The following is a 23,837-nucleotide window of genomic DNA, read 5'->3' on the forward strand; positions in this document are numbered from 1 at the left end:
GGTTTTCATGCAGGCTAAATGATGGTATAGGAGAATAGTTCAAGCAATATTATTTAGATATCTATCTTCCATTTGAAAGATATTTATCTTCCATTATATTTATCCAGCTGGTATAAATCCTAGTAGACTTTTCAGGACTCATGTCCTGAGTAGCTTGTTTTGATGTGGTGTTTTTTTAAATAGAGGAAATCTTTATTCCCAATCTATAGATACATGGATTGTCGACAATCTATGTAGCCTTTTTAATACCTTGGAATTTGTTCTCAAGCCACTTATAACATGATCTCAATATCATTTAAAGTGTTGGGTCTTTTTGATCATAAGAAAGACCCTCACATGGGGGAAATTATTTATTGGCTATTGTATCTAGACTGCTTTCAGATAGAAATTACCTAATGGCTGTTGTTCCTGATAGTGAATTTAGGGAGGGATGGGACTGAGGTAAAAGAGAATTGGGAAATTGATGAGTGAAGACAATTACATGCAAAGCCTCTTGGCTGTGTTGTCAATTTCAGCTACACCTATTAAAAACTAAAATGCAATTATATCTTCAAGTCTTTATGGGATAGGCAGTTGAGAGCTCCTCTGGGTTTCAATAAAGTTCCAGGCACATTCAGGTGCAGTCAGATGCATAAGACTCTTAGCTCTCAGGATAATATTGGTTCATAATAATCTTCTCTGATCTTGTGAACTAAAATTTAGCCCACAATATATCTTTGTGCCCTCAGGACCTGGAGGTCTTTGTCTTGGTGCAATGATTTTATTCTGCTGTCCCTGACTTCACTCTACTTCGGTTACAACTTTTTGCTTTATCTGCAATCTCAACTTCCATGTGTTTATCCTTGACCCAAACAAATGGACTCACATTCAATGAACCCCACAAAAACCATTCAATGAATAGATCCCAAGCCCTAAGACACTCTTCCCTCCATTGCTTCATTCACTCAGATGTCTCCATTTGAAGACCTAGCAGCAAATGCCACTGCTCCAGGTGTAGCAGCATGCCCCACTGTGCCCCCGCACATTTTACCTTAGGGTTTCCCCAGAGGAGCCCCTCCTCTTCCACAGGTTGACTAGGCTGCTGGATCTGCTGGCTGCAGAGGATGACTTGCCATCCCCTACGTGCATGCGCACCACGGTAGACGTGGTGAAGGCGCTTCGCACGTTTCTCTCCGGTTTGGCCAGAATGATGTACACCTTCGGCACAAACATGCAGCCTAGAGCCACTGTGGCACTGAGGCTGACCGAGAAACACATGGTGATGATTTTGTAGTTGCTGCCAAAGTAGATCGGCACAAAGGCCAGCCATATAATGCAGGTGGTGTACATTGTGAAGGCGATATACTTGGCCTCGTTGAAGTTAGCCGGAACATTCCTGGTCTTGAATGCATAGAAGGTACAGCTCAAAATCAACAATCCATTGTATCCAAGAGGAGTGACAACTCCCAGGTTGGTGGTGTTACAAATTAGGTAGACTTCTCGAATGCTTGGATAGTCATGCATTATGTCAGGAGGCTCCATTATGAAAAGGGCCACAATAATGCCCAACTGGATACATATGAGAATGAAAGCAATCACCAACTGGGCACAGGCACTCATAAATCTGGGCTTTTTGGTACAGATCTTCTTCTTGCTGCCAGCCAGGATTCTTGCGATGCGGTTGGTCTTGGTTACTAGGGCTGAATAGCTCATGGCTGGAGACAGACCAATCCCAATTCTCTGAAGATAGCAATAAATCTGTTTGGGCTTTGCAATGAGGCAGAAGGTACATAAGTAGCCCAGGCAGATACCAGCAAGGATAATATAGCAGAGTTCCCTGCTGGAGGACTTGACTACTGGAGTATCACGATAAATGATGAAGACTACAGTAACAAACAGGGTGGCCAGCAGGCCGAGGCAGGCAAACACCACAGCTGCAATTGGCTCAGGGTCACCCCAGCGAAGATACTGTACTGGGATCAAATCACAACCTGCAGAGACACAGACACATATTGAAAAAAGGGAGAGAAATTTACTTGGTTTGCAAATCCCTAAGGTAAAAGCAGCTTCTTATGACTCTTTCAGTGTATCACCTTCTACCTTTCTAAATTCAGTGTTTTTTAATTCATTTAAAAATTCATCCAGAAAAATCCTTCTATTATTGAATACATACTCTTTGTTAAGAACTGTTCTAGGTTCTGAAACAAAATAATGATAAACATGTTCCTTGCCCTCATAAACATAATTGAGACCTTTTTAGTGGTGTCCAGCACAGAGTAGGTACCTGAAAAGTATTTCTTGAATGAATAAATGAATATTTCAACCTCTTCTTTTCTCACTTAGCAGCATCCTTGGTGAGAATATGATCAGAAGGAGGGATTGCATTGATACAGAATGACATTGAACTATCAGTCTAGAGACTGACAACTGACAACTCCAGACCGGAAAGGCAGACAACCCACAACCCTGGGAATTGTCTCCACTCCCAAACTTTTTCTCTACTCATGGCATGCAGTTTTTTATATTACTTCATTATATAGAAGAAAAATGTGATGGAATATAACATCATTTGGGTTATCTGTCTTCTTTTAAAATTTCTTTAGGATACTGGTTCTCGAACTTGGCTGCATATAGGAATCACCTAGAGATTTAAAAACATACTGAGGTTCGCTTCATTGCTGGAATTTCTGACTTAATTGAATTGGGAATTGCCTGGGCATTGTAATTTTTGAAATACACTCCAAGTGCTGTTAGTGAGCAACCAAAAGTTGAGAACCATTGCTCTAGGACTATTATTACCATCAATTAAATTTTTTAATTGAATTGAGATAATAGTTTCATGAGTAGAAAAGGAGGCAAGAAATCAGGACCATGAACATTGGAGGAATATGGCAGGGATTACTAATTGACTATAAGGATCCATTTTCTCCTTTGCCCACAGCAACAGATACACAATTTCATTTTGGAGTAAAGGATGCAACTATAATATGATGTTATGAAACAACCATTGCTGTCAAATGTAGCAGATGTGTAGGTTTTAGCCAATAGGATGTAAAGAGAGGATTCCTTCAAGTAAAATGACTCATCCTGGAGAGAACTCTTTTCACATTTTCTTGTTACAGTCTTCTGCTCCCTGGAATATAAAGGCCATGTCTATACATCTAGTAATTATCTTGCACTTTGAAGGCTAAGGATCTAAAATATTTTCTGGATTTGAAAGAGAAACATAGAGGGGACCCAAATCCCTGATAACCATGAAAACAGCTATTAGCTCTGGATTATGTATGTATGCATCTCCCTTGTCTAAAGCTGCTTTACTTATTTTGTCATATATGCAGCCAAACAAATATCAATTGATATCCATGTAGGGTTTTCCTATTACCTTGTCATATCCCCTGATTAGGGTGTTGCAGTGTCTTTGAATATCAATGGTAACTGGGAGTTAGGGAAGACAACACCACCTACTGATGACAAAGAAGAATGTCATTTTTCCAAAATATGTCTGTGGGCAGCTCTGTTGCAGAAAAGAAATGAAGGAAATGTTCTTTCTTCTTCCCCTTATCTCTGCCCTTTTTGTCTCTTACCTCAAGATCTTATGTTCCAGATAATACCATTAGTATTATAGGTAAGTATTTTTGTTAAATTCATTATGGGTTTAATAGGAGTTGTGAGTTAGCTTGAGATCCTTAACATTCTGGAAAAGTGATTCTATGAAAAAAATGTATTCTTATTCTAAATACATGTGCATTAGTATTGAAACAAAGTTCTCAGCTTTAAAAAGAGGTGTGGATATCCCAGACTAAACCAAGATAGTTATTAATTATAAATAAATACATATCTTACTGCTAATGAATATATTTGTATCTATATTTTCAGTCATCCCTGACCATATGTGTTGCTTTTATGCTGAAATACACCCTCTGATGCTTTAGTAGGATAGTTTAGTTTTATATTTATAAATTTCTCCTTACAGAAACTATTTTGTAAAAGGAAAAATTAATCATTCTTATCTTTATTCTTGCACAAAAGTTTATTTATAGCATTATTCGACAAAAAATTTATTATCTACAGTAGTTAATTATATAGGGACTTGTTTCTACTGCTAAGTCATGAGCTACTAACATCCACAAGAATTTACTGGCATAGGAAACATTATGTGATAGGCAGGGTGTGAGGCAGAAATACTTTCATTAGCTAAAATAATCAACTGTTATTTACTTTAACAACTTTACTTTTATCCCTTTGTCTCTGTTCTGCTAAATATTAATTGCTTGTATCTAAATATAATTAACATCTTAATTTGTAAATGTTTTGCATAGGATAGCATCCACTACTATTTTTATGTCGGTTATACTCTTGAACTCTTTATGTGCAACCCATTAACATTACTTGTGAAACTAAAGAAAGTTCATTAGATATATGTGTTGGGAAAACTATGCATGAGATATGCCTCTAATGTGATGCTATTATTTTTACAAGTTTACCAAAATTTATTCATTCAAATGAATTTTTTCATTGAATGCAAACCACTGAGAAAGATTTATGTTTGGTTTTCATAAAGCTGAACTGCCATTGCACAAAATACTTTTTACAACTATTCTCTGGGAATAGCAAGTTAGACTTTTACTAGAATGTTATAATCACTGAATCTTATAGTTGAATGACATCTTAGAGTTTCCAAAATAGATATGCATCACATCATTTCAGGAGATTACAAAAATAAAATTCCTGTGTCTAAACTCAGATTCTGAGTCAGTATTTTGTGGTCGGCAAAAGGAATCCTATTTTGCAAACTCAGTATCTGCACAGGTAGTCCTGAGACCTTGGTTGGCAACTCAGTCTTAGAGATTGTCAGGCTGACCTCATTCAGTGTGAATGTCTTATAAGCTACATGCAAGAGGTGGTTAACCTGTCCTCACCTAAGGCTTTTCATAAGCTAAGACTAATAGCAGTGACAGAAAGGCAGGAGGCTGGAGTGATAGGAAGAGACTGGACATGAACAAGGCCTAGTCTGAAAGCAACACAGCAGGCCAGTCAAGGATGATTAAGGATGGAAACTTTGTCACTGTACTAGAGAAATTAATTGTAAAGAAATTTCAGAAGTAGGATTGAAATAAATTATAAAGTAGACAGGAGATTCAAGGAGAATGGCTTCAAACTGAGTTGATGGCAGTGTTATTAATTAAGATGAAGACCAGAGAAAGAAAACTGTTTCAGTTTGGATTTGTTGTATTTGAAGTGTCTATGACCAAGAGGGCATATGGAAACAGGAGCTTAGATGCAATATTAGGGTAGAAGTTATAGCTTTAGGAACCATCTGTTTAAAGGTTAGAAATAGAAGACCTGGCCAAGTCTGGTGGTGCATGGCTGTAATCCCAGAGGCTTGGGAGGGCGAGGAAGAAGGATACCAAGTTTAAAGCCAGCCTTAGCAATTTAGCAAGACCCTGAGCAAGTTAGCAAGCAACACCCTGTCTCAAAAACATAAATAAATAAATAAATAAATAAATAAATAAATAAATAAATAAATAAATAGATGGTTTGGGATGTGACTCAGTGGTTAAGTGCCCTGTGTTCAATCCCTAGTACCCCAAACAAACAAACAACAAAAACAGAGGTAGGAAGCATGATAATAAATGTGATCAATGAGGAAATTTGTGGATGTAGATGAGAGATGAGTCTTGCAGTCTAGTGTAACATCAACATTATGGAACAGTAGAAGAACGGAATACATAAGGGAAGACAGAAGACTGATCACCTAGAAGAATGGTAATGTATCAGAAGCCAAAGAAGAGTGGTTCATTGGATGGCCCACCTTAGTCTCTTCTAACAGTGCAGTTTGTTTTTATTTTTTTTTTATCCTCACCCAAATATCATGCATGAAGCATCAAGCATTAGCTTTACCAATATCTCCCCTGGGAGTATATCATTAAATGTTTTCCCCTTTACTCTGACGTCTACTTGTTTTGAATAAGGAGTAGTGTTCTTCATAACTTGGAACATGTTGTGCCACAGCTCAGAATATTGAGATAATGCTGATCTTATTGTGGTACAATTTAAATGCCATTTGTTACCTGGCCCCCTTCTATAGCACTGGTTAGCAAACCAAATACCTAGTTATTCTTCCTCAATTTCTTATTTGTTTTCTTTTAATTATTGGGCATTTTTCATTAACAATTTTTTATCTGTCTTATTCTTGATATAATGGTAAGTTTCTAGAAGAATACTTGAAGGTTAAAAATCTTGAGTGTGTACATTTTATATTTTTCTTATGAATTTAATTATTTTAGCATATGTTCTTATACTTCATGCTAAATAAGTTTGAACATGGTAGTGACGTTTCATCTAACAAATATTTTGTGATCTTCAGAAGATACACATTAACATTCTTTTCTAGAAATGTAGTTGAACCACACACCAGAAAACTTTAACTTACGTTCTGATAGCATTCATTTAAGTAGATGTTCATGTCTCACTTTCTTTTTCTTTCATGCTTGATCCATTATTTAATGGTTTTCTAGAATGATCCATCCTTTTATAGTATGAATTGATATACACTGCAAATATAAAAGCTTCTTTCTAAGGGGAAACGTGGGCTGCCAAAACTACTGTCTGCATTCATCATGTGATTCTACCAATCTGTTTCCCATACCTCTAATAACAGAATAGACAACTCACTGATTTTCTGAAGCCCTGAAAATATGACTGCTCACTTACAGCTGGTATTCGTGCTTAGTGTTTAGGTATTAGTCTTAAACAATTAACATTCCTGCAGTCAACAGCTCTGACACTGCTGCATTTTCAAAATCTGCTTCAAGTGTCATTTCAGGCAGAGGGAATGAAGGACAGATATCTGATGTTCTATAAGTCAGTCTGAACAGGAAATCCTTAACAAGCTCTGTAGTGCCTATGGATTTTGGGGTAAAGGAAGTTTCTGCTGAGAATCTCTGAGAATAAGATGTATGTGTGCTCAGATGCTGATCAGGCTGTTTCAGGGGTACAACTGATGAGGGGCTATGGAGACTACCCCTGAAATATGAGCAGTGGCTCTGCCCAAAGTATAGAACTGCTAACTTAGAAACATCATGATTCCTTTCAATCTGCTCTATAGTAACCATTGTCTGCCTTTCCTCCTCTCTGGATCTAGATCTGTAAGATGTTGGTATTGGATTTCAGGAGTGTGTAGACTCAGATTCTTTCTGAATTGAACACATCCCCAATCCTTTCATAATTTCTATTTATTGAGATTCAGTTATAATTTTTTCATCATTTCCATAGTTGAGATGTATTGGAAGTGGCATGTGTGTATGTGAGAGATGACAGATAAATACATAGATAGATTTGATAGATTAGGTAGATAGATAGACATTTGTATACCTTATTTTTCTCTGCAGCACTGACTATAATCTATTTTGTCTATGTGTAAGGGTGTTTGCGTGGTTATACTGCTAAGGTCTATCTTCCTTACTTAGCTATAGGCACCCTTCTGTTATGTGGTTTTTCTCTTTGGCTCCTCAGTACTGAGAATCACTTAAATGGTTGGTACAGCAATTCACAAATTAATATACTTCCTATATAAGCAAGTATATAGTTCTCATTCTGGTGAACAAACTCAAGTCATTTGCAACATGTTTTTTTTTTTTTTTTTGCTTCTTTCAAGAAGCCTCAAGTTATAAAACTATTATATATTTATTGTTAAAGACAGAAATCTAAACTCAGCACACTGTACTTGAATTTCAGAGTCAAGATTCTGATAACCAGAAAGGGCAAAACTAAGCAAGCAGTTCAAAGGCTTAATTCTTTGTAGAGTTGTGACATGTTTATCATTACAGATTCCTCATACTGACTAGTTACTTGATAGATGCTTCATAACTGATTAATTTTGAGTAATTCATTTGATATAAGTAATTCATTCCTTCTGTGAGTAAAGAGGGAAACAATAAACAGGAATCGCTATTTAGCAGGTACCATTTAATTATAAAATTCAGATTATTTTCTCCCCAGAAAACTGTTGATTTTAACATTTTTTTTTTTTTTTTTTGGTATTGGGGATTAAACCCCAGGGTTCTTAACCATTGAGACATATCCCCAAGCCTTTTTTATTTTTTCATTTTGAGACAGGGTATTGATAAGTTGCTGAGGCTAGCTTTGAACCTGCAATCCTCCTGCCTCAGCCTCCCAAATCTTTGGGATTCCAGCCATGCACCACCATGCCCAGCTTGTTTTTTCACTTCTTACAACAATAATATTCCCAAGTTTTCTGCAAGTAAAGCACATTCTAGAGTGAAGTGATTTTTACGATTACCTTAGCCTGATAAAACATGCCATTATTACACTATGAAATAAAAAACTTAGTCTTTCTCCAAAATATTAGACAAGATTCATCAGTAACTGCCATTTGGAAACTGCGTTGGTACTACTTACGTTAGTGTGAACAAAAGGAGGAAACTAACATTTACTGAGTGCCTACTACGTGCCAGGTGATGCACCAGGTACTTTATGTATTCTTTATAATAAATAAGGTAGGTGCAACTATCTTTATTTTACAGAGAGGGACTATAGAAGGTTTAATAAGATGTAGTGGGACTAAGACAGAAACCATAAGATTATTTATTTACCTACTTTACTTATTTATGTTTTTTCTGTACCAGGGAGGAAATATAATCAACTGATCCTCTGAAAGGGGTTCTCACATAGAACATTTTCTGAATAGGCACAGAGCAGCCACAGCACAAGGAAACAAGGATTGATTGTGGACATTCCCCATTGTGCTGGAGTGGACTCATAACCCTTCAGACATCACTGGACCCAGCCTATTACATAACCTTCATGGTTTATTTCACATTTTTGTCTTAGATTCCCTTAATAAAATTCCCAAAAGAGCCCAAGATTCATAGCTATATTTTTATTTAATTTTTATTTTTGTTCTTCTTTATTGGTTATATTTTATAGGAAGGTCTGAAATTGTATGCCAAGATTTATTTCATAATTAAGACATAAAGAATGATTTAATCGTACCACAGAGTGCTGAAGGGACGGATTATCACAGATGCACATTTGTAGGGAACAGCTTTGAAAAATATGACTTCTGGTCATACTGCAGATGAATAAGAGTGGAAAAACACAGCATATGGATTTAAATAATAAAATGTGCTGACTGAAATGTTTGCCTCTTGTCTCCTTTCCCCCTATCTCTCATCACTAGCTAACTTCTCATTATTCTTCTATTTTTCAGATTCTCTTTGAGGTTGATTATTCCAATTCCCTAAGCCCGAATGACAGGTTCCTCCAATTAAGTCCAAGGGCTCCCTGGCTTGTGTCTGTGTTTGCTTGTCTGTTTCATGTGGTAGACTGAGCAATCTGAGAGCAGGAAACTGTTTCTTTGTTTATTGCTGCATTTCTAGTGCCAAGAACGGTGCCTGGCACACAATCAGCAGTTAAGTAGGTTGCATGAATGGATGATTACATTAATGAAGAGGACAAGTGGGAATAAGAAGACATACACTTCCTCTTCAGCTTGCAAACAAACATTTCCTGTGGATGTGAGCCTTTTATTCTATTTATGCATGTCTCAATGTTTCCATAAAACAGAAATAGTACAGAATTCCCTTGGGAGTATTAATTTGAAGAAAACTTTGTAGATGAATTCACAGATAAGAAATTAAAGATCAACGACCTGAAAAAGGTCAGTGAAGAAATTGCTTGGAAGTGCATCTATAAAATGCTTTAAACTAATTTTTGTATTTTAGTAAAATCAAGCATCAAAGTCATCACTTTAAAACCAACACACACTCAGTGGAATTTTATACATTAATAATAACTATATTAATATTTACCCTTACATTTTATTTGCCTTTTCTAGTTTGCTGGATTCTTTGTTATTGTTGTTTGTTTGCTTGCTTTTTCAAATCAAGCTGCATTTAGAAAAGCATTTTTACTCCTGGTTTTTCATTCAAATGTTCAAAGGATTTCTGATTTTATGACTCAGATTTTGCAACCATTTTCTAAACCCTGCTATATTCCTTCTGTAGTCCATAAACCCTTGATTTTCTTCTTTTCTGAGACAGACCAGAATGGTTCTAAGGCTTGGGCTTACATTATCTTTCCTAAGGCTGGTTACAAAACTATGTGCATGTTCTGATATAAATTTTACTTCCTGTTTCTTTCCCTAAGTCTGTTAGTTTCTTAAGTTTAAGTGACACAATATTGTAAATATTCTTCCAAGTGAACTACTGGTATATAGTTGATGAATTTAAAATGCTTGTTTTTATTGCAGAGAGAAAATATGAGAACAAAACCTACATAGAGAAGAAAGTACATAAGAAGAAAGATTAATTCATTAACCTACCCATTAAAAAGATTGAAAATTATTTATGTATCACAACTAGAGCACCCTGCTCACTCCTTAATTGTACTTAGATTATTGAGCATCTTCTTCATTTATGGTGCTGGGTCAGCACCATGGTGATAGAAAGGAGGTCTCTGTTCCTTTAAAGTAGAGTACTGGCCCAACATTCAGGCTCTGTGACTACACCACTGGCACTGTGCCAAGCACTTCATGTTTAAAATCTTTAATATCTTAACATTCTGGAGAGGTAAGGACTGCTACTTCATTTATATTTGGTGAAGGATGTGGAGGAAGGGTTGGAACTAAAGAGCATTTGAAAGGAATCATAGAAGGAGAAATACAGATATAGAAAAAAATAGAAGAATGTAAAGGAAACAACCCAAATGCAGGTCAGATGTGCAGAAGGATAACTCTGAAGCCTAGCAATATAGTGTCATAAGAGAATTAGAAAGTCTCAAGGAATTACTGCTGAGAGTTCAGATGGGAAATCAGTAGAAGCTTCAGGAGGAAAGATAAAAATACCTGCTTGCCTGCCTGTCAAGGATTAGTACAAGGACCATACAAAATAATCTGTGACTTGAAAAGTGGCATAATAATTATGAAGTGAGGAAAAGGAGAAAAACAGAAGCATATACATAAAACAGAAGTGACTCAACATCTGCTAAATTGCCTGTGTGTTTTAATAGATTGTTTCCTATGTTCTTCTGGGGAAAAGCCAGACTGTTTTATCTTTCTAGCCTCTTTGTAGATAAACAGCCCCAAGTAAATGGTATTATATTGTCAGAGATTGTCTGTAAGTATAAGGCAGAGCATAATGCTCTATGAATTTTTCACTTGCCTAATGCAGTTTTTAAGAGGTGTCAGGACAGTAGACATTTATCTGCTTCATATTGCTCATGTAATATACCAGTGCTTTATGAAGCATTTTCCAAGTAGGTTAGATAATGAAGTGGTAAACACTATAATGTTTTATGTTCTTGGGGGGGGAATGTGATAATTTATTTGGGGTAAGCTATATTTATCAAACACTGAAATAAATGAAACCACATTCCTTTCTGTGGTCTGGCCATGTCAGTGTGGTTTTGACCATGCTGACATTGCTTTGGCCAGACCACAAACTTATCACTGTGAGGAAGAGGACAGTGCACATTTTTCATTGCATGTTTTCTGGCAGAATAAAAACTGGTTTGGGTTTTCTTTTAGGACCTGTTTTGAGAGGTTCCATTGAGATGGGTTTTCAGCAGTCTTTTTTTTTTGGTCTGGCATAAGTGGTGTTTACATCTATAAATATACCACATTTTTTTTTACATATCTGATAGGAAAACACATTTATATGTTGGTAAGAATTCAGAACTTGCAAAAGAAAAAAGGCATTCTACAATTGACCAATGTATGACCCACAGCATATTATTTTTAAAAAAAAAATAGTACTTATTTCAGTATTAATACAAACATCTTCATCAAGCACACTATTTGAGAAGAATCAGTGAACAGAATTTTTCACTACGTTTTAGAGATTCTTTCAAAAAGAATGCAGAAAGTCACAAGAAAAAGGACAGATTTTGCATGGAGACAGGACAGGACTTCAACCCTGTATTCCTGCCTACTATGTTATCACAAGGATAGCTATTTTCTATTTTCAATCTGTTTCCTGTGAAATAGGATCATGTTCTAACCTTTCTGAGGTTTCAGATGGATTAGCAGGTAGAATATAAAGTTCCTGTTAATATATGGGGATTTGGTCCTTTCTTTCGTTCCACAAGTATTTTTTCAGTGTCTACTGTGATTTAGGAACTTGGTAATTTGAGCTAAGAAAGCATATAAAAAAATCCCATGCCTTTTCCAACTGGGAAAACTGATGATGTATTATCATAAAAAATAAGTTAATACAAAAACAATATAAAATATTAAAGAAAAGAATATAAAATGGAGAAGAAAAGGTAGAACTGTGTAAGAAGGGGATAGTTTTCAATATTTAGCTCGTTGTTTAGGGTAGACATTTGAGCAAGGACTTGGGGCAAAGGACTTGGGGCAAATGTGTGTGTCATTTCCCCAGCTGTTCCCTTTGCTTGGAAATTTTTCACTTACCAAACTTAAAAAGAAAAGAACCTTCCAATGTCTTAATTGAGTAACAAAAGGACCTATGTGTTGGGATGGGGGGGCTAGATGAAGTGAAGAATAAAAGGAAGATATGTAACAAAGGACCAGATCATACAGAAGTTGAATTTGTGAGGAGTTTGATTTTTGAATGAAATGGAAAATCTTCATAAATTCTTATTCAGCACATGTCTGTGCTTGGGTATTGAGAAGAGGCTATAAATAGGGTCAAGGGTGCAATAAGAGAGACTAGTTCAGAAGTTACTTCATTAGTTAAGCTGATCAATGATTATCGCTATCCAAGGGACCTGAGTAGAAGTAGTTGGAAGTGATAGAACTGTGGAAGTGAAGAAGGAGCCAATGGGATTTCCTGACTGATGGAGAGATATGAGAAAAGTCAAAAGGTGATTACAGAGTGACTTGTCCTGAGCCACTGAAAGAATAGATTTGACATCAAGTGAAATACAGAAAACTAAGGATAGAGCAGCCTGGTTTTCAAGGAAGGCCAAAGACCTGGATTTCAGACTTTTAAATGTATCATGTGAGATATCTGTTGGTCAAATAAATATGTCAAGTAGGCAGTTTAATATTCAGGTCTAGAGATTAGGTTAAAGGTCTGGGATGGAAAGTTAAATTCAGAAATATTCAGTATGCAGATGATGTTTAATAACACGAGCCTGGATATGATCACCAGTCACCAATGTAAAAAGAATGGCAGATCAAGACAGACCTGGAGCATTCTAAACTGTATTCTTAGTTTGACTTCAAACTTATAGTTATATACAAATGTGAAAATATTGAGGGGACTAGATGCTAGATCCACTTTGGTAAGGTTAAAAATTTGTGTGTCTGTATATATATATTTCTTTTTTCTTGCCAGTGAGGAAAATATCAACAGTCAGTAATGAAGTCATCAATGAAACTACAAATCTTTTAATAAGGGACAGTGATAAAATTTAAAATAGGTGGCAGATACTTTTTAGCATTGTCTTGGCTCAAGGCTATCTTACTGGATTTTGGGGTCAATATTAGACTTGAATAATTTATTCACTTAGAATCATAAGATAACCTAAGTGAAGTTAGAATAGATGTCTATGATAGTAAACTTTGTTTAACAAATACAAAACCATAGCCTACTGTGCCATCCATTTGACTGGATAGTCATTAGCTTAAAATATTTTTCTTCCAAATGTAAAAGGTATTTAATAGAGTCAGATTGAAACTTTCCCCAATTTTTCTCATTTATTCATTGCTAAATCAGTCCATCTGCTTCTGTTTATTTATCTATTAAAACTTTAGTGACAAAAGTGATAATAGTTAAGATACTTGAACATTTAATAGGTTTAAACTGTTTATATGCTATTTAATACCCCCAATAGTCCTAAGAACGAGTTGCTGCAATTTCATCCATTTTATGGGAGAGAAAGCTGAAGCTCAGAGAAGGAAATTTATTTGCTTGATGTCATGCAGTGAGTCATTGGTGGAACACGGGTTTGATCATGACTGACTCCAAAGCCTTTTGATTTAAACCCCATGCTATTGGAAGATGATAATGATAAGTTGTTGCAGACACATCTTGCACACAGTTTAAATCCTCAGTATTTTTGGCACTACATTTGTCAAAAAATTCAACTTTCTTAAATTGTATTGGTGAGTGTGCAGCAGACTTCAAAGGAAAAAATCTAGAAATGGTTAGGGAACGGGAATCCTATTGTAAATAAAGCAGTCACTTTCTTTCGCAGGTGATCACTATTATGATGTCTGTTGTTTAGAAAAGGCTGACTCCATAATACAGGCTTTGATGGAAAAGGTAAATGTGAAATAGGGATGTATTTACTCCAGAAGAGATTTGTTATATTGGAAAAAATATTTTCCAGATGTATACACATTTCTTATGTAAGACATGTATCATTCCTTTATAGTCTTTTCTTTCTGCCTGAAAGTTTCTCTATTATGTACTTAACTTTTCATTCTCACATGCATTGATTTCCTTTCTGCCTGGAAGTTGCCTCTAAATTACCAAGTTCTCATTAATTTTCTCTCATCAAAGTTATTAATGCTTCCTCTCATAGTAGCATTTTATTTTTTCCCTCATTCCTTTCTTCATTTCTTCTTTTCTCTTTTATTCTTTCATTAGACACTCATTAAATTGTTCCTACTTAATGCCAGGCATACTTAACATATAGAAGTTGCCCTTTTATTTGCATTCATCTCTTGTGAGGCTTTGTGATACTCAAGAGTAGGAATTGTGACTCCAACACCACCGAGTGCCCAGTGATAAATGCTAGTTTACCATCTAGTTGGAACTCACTAAATACTTACTAGTGAACAATTATATTCTTTGTACCACCATTGCATCTGGCAATGGTTCAGTTGTTGTTTGTTTTACATCTCTACCCTAAATGCAATTACCTAAGTCAGCCTTCTACTATGGACATGTGATTCCATATAAATGGAAGGTCAGGCACTTTCCATTTTAATCTGTATTAATGACCTTAGCATTCTGTTGAAAACACTAGAAACTTGATCAAATAATCCTTTGCTGACTGAATGAGTGAGTGAATGATAGGGTAACTATCTGTACAGCTTATGCTCCATTCAGATTAATGCCTACTCTAGAAGTCAGGAAGCTAGATAGTGCCATTCTGAAAACCTGTTTTTTTAATATCAGTAGAAACTATTATAATTTTAACAATAAAATAAACATATTCCTCAACAAAAATTATAACAAATAGCCCCCAAAGGATCAGAAACACATAATATTTAATAAATGGCAAGGATTCCCCATTTCCTTGTCTAAGTCCAATTGTTATAATCAAATAGCCAGTGCATTTTCAACATACTTAGAATGAAAAATATCAGAGAAACCTGGAGATAATTAATATTTGACCAGCTTGAAGCTGAAATTTTTCTTTCTATAATTTCCTGACAATAAGAGACTCTAAAATGTGATTGTGGAGGAAAGAGGTGGTACAGCATAAATCCACTGGCTTGATTTTGCATTAGTTTTGTAATCTTGAGCAATTTAGAGAGTCTTCCTGAGTTAATGCCATTGTAAAATAATAATATCTGCCTCATAGAATTCAAAAGGATAATGCTTAAAATGGTTATCATTATTGGTAACAAAAAACAATTCCCCCTATGTGTTTGTTTAATGTGCTGATTTATTAAAAGGCAAACAACAACAACAAAAGGTTTGGCTAAAGTAGGACAAACCAAAGAATGAAATAGAAATTTGTAAGAAGGGAGCTCAAATGCTGGGGTCGGATGACCTGTCAACGCTTCCACCCTCCTGGAGCTTGTCCTCTGCTCCCTCACTTTCCCACCCACTCCTTTGTGTCTGACTGCGTTCATTTTCCCCCTTCAGTGAAAATACAAAGGTTTCAACCTCCAAAGCAATTAGGTAACTCAGGGAACCAAAAGAACTTCCTAGAGAATGTCCCAATTGGCATTAAAATGCTGATATGTGCTGCCTTCTTCCATGTCACAGCTTTGGACTTAATAAATAAGATATATTTCCTTATGAGTAAAAAAAAGCAGGAAATCACTCTAGCGTTCCATCATAAAGCTTCCCACGCAGTTATTTCTGGAAAGCCACATTATTTTTTTCCCTTGGACTTGGGTTTATTGGAAGGTTGCCCGAGGCTGGCAAACCCACCTGGAAGTGCCTCTGTGGTTTTGGCCTGGGGAGCTAAAGATCTCTGAGCTCTTGCTACTTACATCCCATTCGTAAATTCCTTGACAGAAAACAAATGAAAGATTTTTTTTCTAGGACAGTCTTTGCAGATACATGGCAGGAAATGGTGTGCAATGAAATGTAGTCTGGCTGAAGCGTTTGGAGTTCTGAGTGCCTTGCCCACATTACTGCCTTTCACCTCTTTTTTCCTTCCTCTTTCAAACCAGATCATGTTGTAGTTACCTTCATCTCAGAGAATCAATTACCTAGTGATACTGATTTTAATTCCTAATCAATCTCTTTATTGCTTTTTGTTCCTACTACATTATCCTAGCTAAACTACCATTAGATTCACATTGATTTTTGCTGAATTTCTTGACTGTGGTTTTCTCTTACTCTCCTTTTCCAATCTCCAATTTAGTCTTTTTTAAGTCAAATCTTTCAGGAACATTTAAGTAGTGTAAACAGTACAAAATATTTTAAATCATAAATATCTTAAATATGCAAGAAATATAGTACAAATTTTTAAAAATCCAGACTTAATAAATGTTAATATTTTGTCATATTTGTTTCCATTCACACACACATAGATACACATTATCAATATAACTGTACCCCCTTCTGTTATTCCCATCTGACTGCTGCTTCTCCCTCTCTCCAGATGATGTCACTTCTGAAATCAGTATCCTTCCATTTCATGCTTTAAAATAATATTCACTCTCTGCATCATGACCATGTAAATAATATCTATAAAGTGGCCCACCGGAATTGCACTTCTTTTCTTACTCGCTCTTTGGATACTCCTTGAGATAACTGCCATGTTGAAAACTATTTTCTCTGCCAGAATGTAAACATCATAGGGACAGAAAATTTTATCTGTTTTGTTCATAGAAATATTTTCAGCACTTAGAATATTGCCTCTGATGGGGTTCAAGACATGCTCCTCCAAAACATAGCACCTTGTCATACTGATTATTTTAATGGAATGATGCAATTTAGGGAGCAACATGTGCAAGAAGTATTTCCTGACCTAACTCACCTTTCTCCCCTGAGAAGGTCATAAGACCCTCATGTGAGAGATGCCCTCCCTGTACTTGAGGAAGGGAGCATCTTATATCATTATCCTATCACCAAAGATAAAGGGACCCAGCAAGGAAACTAAATGAAGAGGTCTTGGTAATTTTTCCCATTTTACCTGTATCATTTCCTATCACAATTCTCTACAACTCTTAATTTTCAATCCAGCTTAACATATAAACACCCAGGTTTAACTGCTTGTTCAAATCCTCACTTCCTTATGAGAATTCTCATGTTACCATGGAACATATTAGTTGGGCATATCAGTGCACATATGTGGTCCTAGCTTACTCAGGATGCTAAGGCAGGAGGATTACTTAAGCTGAGGAATAAAAGAACAGTCTGGGCAACATAGAGAGACCTCCCTCAAAAACAAACAAGACCCCAACAACAAACAAGAGCCTTACGTTAAACGAATGTGTATGCTTTTTTTCTTGTTAATCTGTCTTTTGCTATAGAGGCTCCAGCCAATGAACCCAGGGTGGGCAGAAGGAAAAGATATTTTTACTTCCATACATCTGGAGCAGAGAAAATACTAGACATATATTTATTGAATGAATGACAAGGTGGCTGAGTGAATAAGGACTTGGTTTTTAATTTCTCTTTGGGCAAACTTTGAAGTATTTATAAAGGCTTACAAAGTCTTCTTTTTTATTTGTTTTTTATTTATACAGACTGCATTTTGATTCATTGTACACAAATGGGATACAACTTTTTGTTTCTATGGTTGTGCACCATGTAGATTCATACCATTCATGTAATCATACATGTACATAGGGTAATGATGTCTGTCTCATTCCACCATCTTTCTACACCCGTCCCCTCCCCTTCTCATTTCCCTCTATGTAATCCAAGGTTCTTCCATTCTTCTCTTACCACCCCCCCACTCTCACACTCCCATTATGTACCATCATCCACTTATCAGGGTAAACATTCAGCCTTTGGTTTTTTGGGCTTGGCTTATTTCACTTAACATAATATTCTCCAATTCCATCTATTTACCTGCAAATACCATAATATTATTCTTCTTTATGGCTGAATAATATTCCATTGTGTATATATACCACCATTTCTTTATCCATTCATCTGTTGGAGGGCATCTAGGTTGGTTCCACAATCTAGCAATTGTGAATTGAGCTGCCATAAACATTGATGTGGCTGTGTTACTGTAGTATGCTAATTTTAAGTCCTTTGGGTGTAAACTGAGGAGTGGGATAACTGGGTCAAAAGGTGGGTCCATGCCAAGTTTTTTTTATTATTTATTTATCTTTTAAATTTTTACAGACTGCATTTTGATTCATTGTACAAAAATGGGGTACATCATTTCATTTCTATGGTTGTACACGATGTAGATTGATACCATTCGTGTAATCATACGTGTACATAGGATGATGATGTCTGTCTCATTCCACCATTTTTCATACCCCTTCCCTCTCCTTTCCTTCTACATAAAGTTCGCCCATTCTCTCACTCACCACACCTCCACCCCCATTATATATTTCTGAGACTCTCCATACTGCTTTCCAGAGTGGCTGCACCAATTTGCAACTCCACCAGCAATTCACAAGTGGGCCTTTTCTCCCAAAGTCTTCTAATGGTTGGTCTGTGTCCAGATTTCCTATCTCATTTCTCTCTCACACTCTCAGTTTCGCCTCAGTTCTGGATTCTGTATCTGAAACACTCATTTTAGTTGGCCAGCTTCCAGCTTTACTTCAATTCTTTTATGTATACAAGTCATTGAAGAGGAAATTTTATTTATTTATTTACTTATATTTTCACACTAATTATGGGATTTATTTTCATATATTCATACATGCACACAATATAACAATATAATTTGGCCAGTAGCACTTCCCAGTTGAAAAGGCAATTTTAGGTCTTATCTGAATTAGCTTCCACAGATATAGACTCCCACAGCTTTCTGGTCTTTGTTATTAATACTCAAGGTCTAATTACTATTTGTAACATTTAGATATATTCTCTCTTTCAGGGAAGAGGTCCTGTTCATCCTACTCACTGCTATCATAAGTACCTGATAAGAGTGAATGATTGTTCGATTGTTGTCCTCAAAGAAAGTCGAATTGGCAACATTGTCTATGTTCTGCTTTTATCTTTCACTTTCAATCTTATTTCTTTCTTGTCTTCCTAGTTTTCATACCTCATTCTCTTTCTCTCTCATTTTAATTCCTAGATACTGGTTCCTGACAATTTATGACTGCTACTGAGAATGTGCCTAACTGTATGGCAAAAATATATTTTCACAATATAATCCAGGAATATATGCATGTGTTTATAGACACACATGCATTTATGGGTACAAAAAGTAACCCATAATCCTACCATGCATAAAAACCTTTTCTTAATATTAGATAACCTTTATTTCAAGTATCTATGTAAAAAACAGAAGCATATACTCCAAAATTATAGGGCTAAATATATACATAGCCATTAATATTGGTTGATTGGAATCTCTAGTTATTCTGAACTATTTTTTAACTCTAGGTGAACTCATCTCTCTTAGCCATGTTCCTGATTTCACAGGGTTGGATTGGGATTAAATGAAATGACATTGTAAGATACTTCAAACAGTGCCTGGCACATAGGAACCACACATGTGTTAGTTGCTGTTGTCAAGATGACGGCATTTACTCAACGATGACCTGAGCTGTCACATTATAGGCTGAAGTGGGGCAACTAAAACCAAGTGGGAAGAAAAAAAGCCGGTGATGTTCCCTAAAGCTAACCCCAAGCATCTGTGACAGACTTCGGCACAGCTGAACTGTCAGAATGGTCTTCCAGAGAGCATTTCCAAGTGATCTGTTACTTTGAATCAGTCAGTGAGCTAGGATTACAAATAGTTACAGGTTCTCTAGAAAAGTCCTGTGGTTTCCAACAAAAGACTGAACATCTTATCAGTGTGGAGACCTTTCTAGGTTTGGCATTCATCAATCCCCTAACTCACACACACACAGAAACACACACAAACACACACACACACATCTATGCAGGTGTCCAGAGTCAAATCATTTTATTCTTTTGTTTGGAAACCTCCACTGGTCCCACAGTGCCTAGAGGAAGAAATTCAAACTCCTTAGCTAAAAGTTGTCTTCTTAGCCTGGCCCGACAATTTACTTTGCTCTTCATCTATCACTTTCCGCACCATTTTACTGCAGGTTGACTCATATTTGCTAAGTGACTACTTTATATCAGGCATTTTACGAAATACTGGGATTACAAATATGGTATGAAGACACTATATCCTTGTGAAAACAGCAATTCAGTGAGAGAGGCAGATAGGCATACAGTTCACTAAAATCTAGTTTGAAAAGTATGATGTAAAGAGGGAAGCAAGATTTGCTTTTAAGTACAGAAAAGACTCAGCAAGCTGAAAATATTAAGGAAGGTTTCAAGGAGAAGGTGACACCCAAGCAGAGTAGGGAAGGGAGAGGGGGAGTTACTCCAGTAAGGAAGAGGAGTAAGTACATTCTGAGCAGAAAGACAATATACGTCCAGACGGGGGAATAAAAGAATGTCATGTGCAGATGAGAACTGCAAGCAGTCTTTGACACTAGAATAAAATGACAGGGAAACAGTGATGACGACTGAACCTGGAAAGATTATAGGAGGGTGGAGGAGAGAGGAAGTTTTGTATGCCACGTTGAAAGTTTGGAGTATATCCTGCAGAGATACAAAAACACTGCTAAGTGTTGAGTGATGGGTTCAGGATATGCTACCTGAAAATATGCCACCTTTGCACTTGAAAAATCAACAGAAGCACAAAAACTCACCCTCACCTTCCTTTGGCCCTTCTCTCCTAAAGCAAGTCATTAAACTCTCATTTGATGTAACTTTCTTCATATCCAGTGGAAAGGAAGATCCTTATCTTATCTCTGGACACAGGATCACTGAGGGTAATCTGCACAAATAGGCCTTGCTCAGTTTCCCCCAATTTATAACAATTAGGTCATATTTTTTAAAAAAATGTAATCATATTTCTGTCTGCTGATTCACTCAAATCTAGCATATAAAAACCCTTCTCTTAGGGTTTTAATTTCCTTATAAAACATACCACATCATGCAAAATTTATATTAAAAAATGTCATGCTTTTCTTTGGTTAATTTGTTATTTGTTAAAAAGGCCTCAGCCATGAATCTTAGGTAGGGAAGAAAGTTATTTCTTTCTCCCCTACATAAGCAACTAACTGGAAAGAAGAGGTCTACATTTTGAATATATTCCCTAGAAGAAAGATGAGAAGTAGACTTTGTAGCATTAAGCATAAAATCCATGAGAAGGGACTAGAGCTATTGCAATTGTCAAATGTGAAAAGTTGTACAAGTGGAGAGAAGGAAGTTAAAAATATTTAGCAATTCAAATACTCAGGTCCGATAATCAGGCTTGGATATGGGTGGCCAAAAGGAGAGAAGAGTCTGAGATAACTTAATTTCTTCTTGGTTGAGACAACTAACGCAATGGTGGTGTCATTGACTGTGGATTAAACAAGAGGACACATTAAGCAAGTACTTAGATTTATGTGTCTGAGTCTCAGGGGAAAAATGCAGGCTGAGCTGAACTACTGGGAGTCATATAGGTAAGAGTTAAAATCATCAGAGTAGATGAAATCACTTGGAGAGACTGTGCAGAAGAAAAACCACAATGAACTAATGATGGAGCCTGGGATACATCGAAATTTAATGATACAGATGAAGTGGAATGGGCAGAAATAAAACCCAGAAATAAACCCCAGAAACAGTTTTTAGCTAGATCAGAGAAACTTGTGTGGTCATGTAGATGGCAAAGAGAGAGCGTGCAGCATCAAAGTTATTAAACTGAGCAGAAATATTTGTAAAATAAGGATTTACAAGTTACTATAAAGTCTGGAAATGCAGTAGTCCCCAATATTTAATTGCTTTGATGAATTAAATGTGAGGAAATTCTGTATAAAACTCTGTACAAAAGTCAACTCAAGGTGGATCAAATCCTAGGAATTAGACCAAAACTTTGCCACTGAAACGAGAAAGCATAGTCTCAACACTCCAACACACTGGTGCAGGTATCAACTTCTTAAATAAGTTTTCTAAAGCTCAAGAAATAAAACCAACAATCAATAAGTAGGACAGGATCAAATTTAAAAGCTTCTGCACAGCAAAGGAAATAAAATATAAAGAGAGAGCCTACAGAATGGGAGAAACTCTTTGCCAGTTACTCTTCTAACAGAGGATTAATATCCAGAATACATAACAAATTCAAAAAACAATATCAAAAATCAAAACTTAGTCAACAAATGAGCAAAAGAATTAAACAGACATTTCTCAAAAGAAGAAATACAGATGACCAATAAATATGGGGAAAATGTTCATCATCCCTGACAATGAGAGAAAAGCAAATAAAAACTACATTGAGATTTCATCTGACTCCAGTTAGAAGGATATTCATCAAGAATACAAATAATAATACATGCAGGTAAAGTTGTGGGAGAAAATGAATACTCATACATTGTTGGTGGAACTGCAAATTAGTACAACCACTTTGAAAAGCAGTCTGAAGATTCTTCAAAAGACTAGGAATAGAGCCACCATATGACCCAGCTATTGCACTGCTTGATACTTAGCCAGAAGATCTATAATCAGCATATTATGGTGATACAGGAATATCAAAGTGAATAGGAGGGCACAATAGCCAAGTTATGGAACCAACCCAAATACCTATCAACAGATAAATGGATAAAGAAAATGTAGTATATGTAGTATGTATACACAATGGTGTTTTACTCAGTCATAGAGAAGAATGAAGTTATGGCATTTGCTGGTAAATGGATGGAACTGGAGACTAACATGTTAGGTCAAATATGACAGACTCGGAAAATCAATGGTCAAATGTTTTCTCTCATATGCAAAACCTAGATTAAAAAAAGTGCAAAAAAAGGGGAAACTTCATGGAAATAGAAGGGAGATCAGTGGAACAGAGAGAGGAGATTGAGGGGGAAGAAAGAGGAATTGGAAAAGGGAGGAATTGCAGAGGGAAGTTGATCGAATTTTTCTATGTACTTCTATGAATATATCATGGTGAATGCCACCTTTATGTGTATCTATCAAGCACCAAATAAAAATAATAAATAAATGGGAGGAAGACCAGTAGGGTAGAGGAAGGTGAAGAGGGGGAGGGGGAAAGGGAGGAAAAGTAGAAGCAGTGGGAACTGAAAAGGAGCAAACTACATTCTGGGCATGTATGATTGAGTCAAAATGAACCCCACTATTTTGTATAACTATAATGCACGAAGAAAGATATTTAAATAAGAGAATACTTGTTACTCAAGAAAGATGATTAGAAAGAGGAATGAAATGGAATGAGCAGTGGAAAGAATAGTTTTTAGAAAGTCTCTGGGATAAGAGACAACAAATAAAACATGTATACATGTTATACTAAGGAAAAAAAAGGGAAAAAAAAAACCAGTCCTTCCTTGATCTTTAGGTTATGGCATTAACAATTCTGAAAGAGCTGCTTTGCCATATGTTCATGGTCCCTTTGTTAAAGTGAGCTTCCACTTGTGACTTAAGATTAAAGCTTCCCAAATTCTGCAAGGTTGACAATGCCATCCTCATTTGTCCTTGGTACACATTTCTTCCTCACCTCTAGTGCTAACTTCATCATGTTGTTAATTGCTT

General features: G+C 36.1%; 1 protein-coding gene across 4 annotated transcripts in view; it reads right to left on the reverse strand.

Moving 5' to 3' along the window:
* The window catches only part of GRM5 (glutamate metabotropic receptor 5), a 458,976-nt gene that overhangs the window by 50,854 nt on the left and 384,285 nt on the right, over positions 1-23,837 (reverse strand). For all 4 annotated transcript variants that reach the window (XM_079105535.1, XM_079105534.1, XM_079105536.1 and 1 more), the window contains one exon: positions 1,031-1,970. In XM_079105535.1, the coding sequence (XP_078961661.1) occupies positions 1,031-1,970 (940 nt within the window). The remainder of the gene's footprint in view (positions 1-1,030; positions 1,971-23,837) is intronic.

The sequence above is a fragment of the Sciurus vulgaris genome (genome assembly GCF_902686455.1).
Source record: "Sciurus vulgaris genome assembly, chromosome: 11".
Lineage (NCBI taxonomy): Eukaryota > Metazoa > Chordata > Mammalia > Rodentia > Sciuridae > Sciurus > Sciurus vulgaris.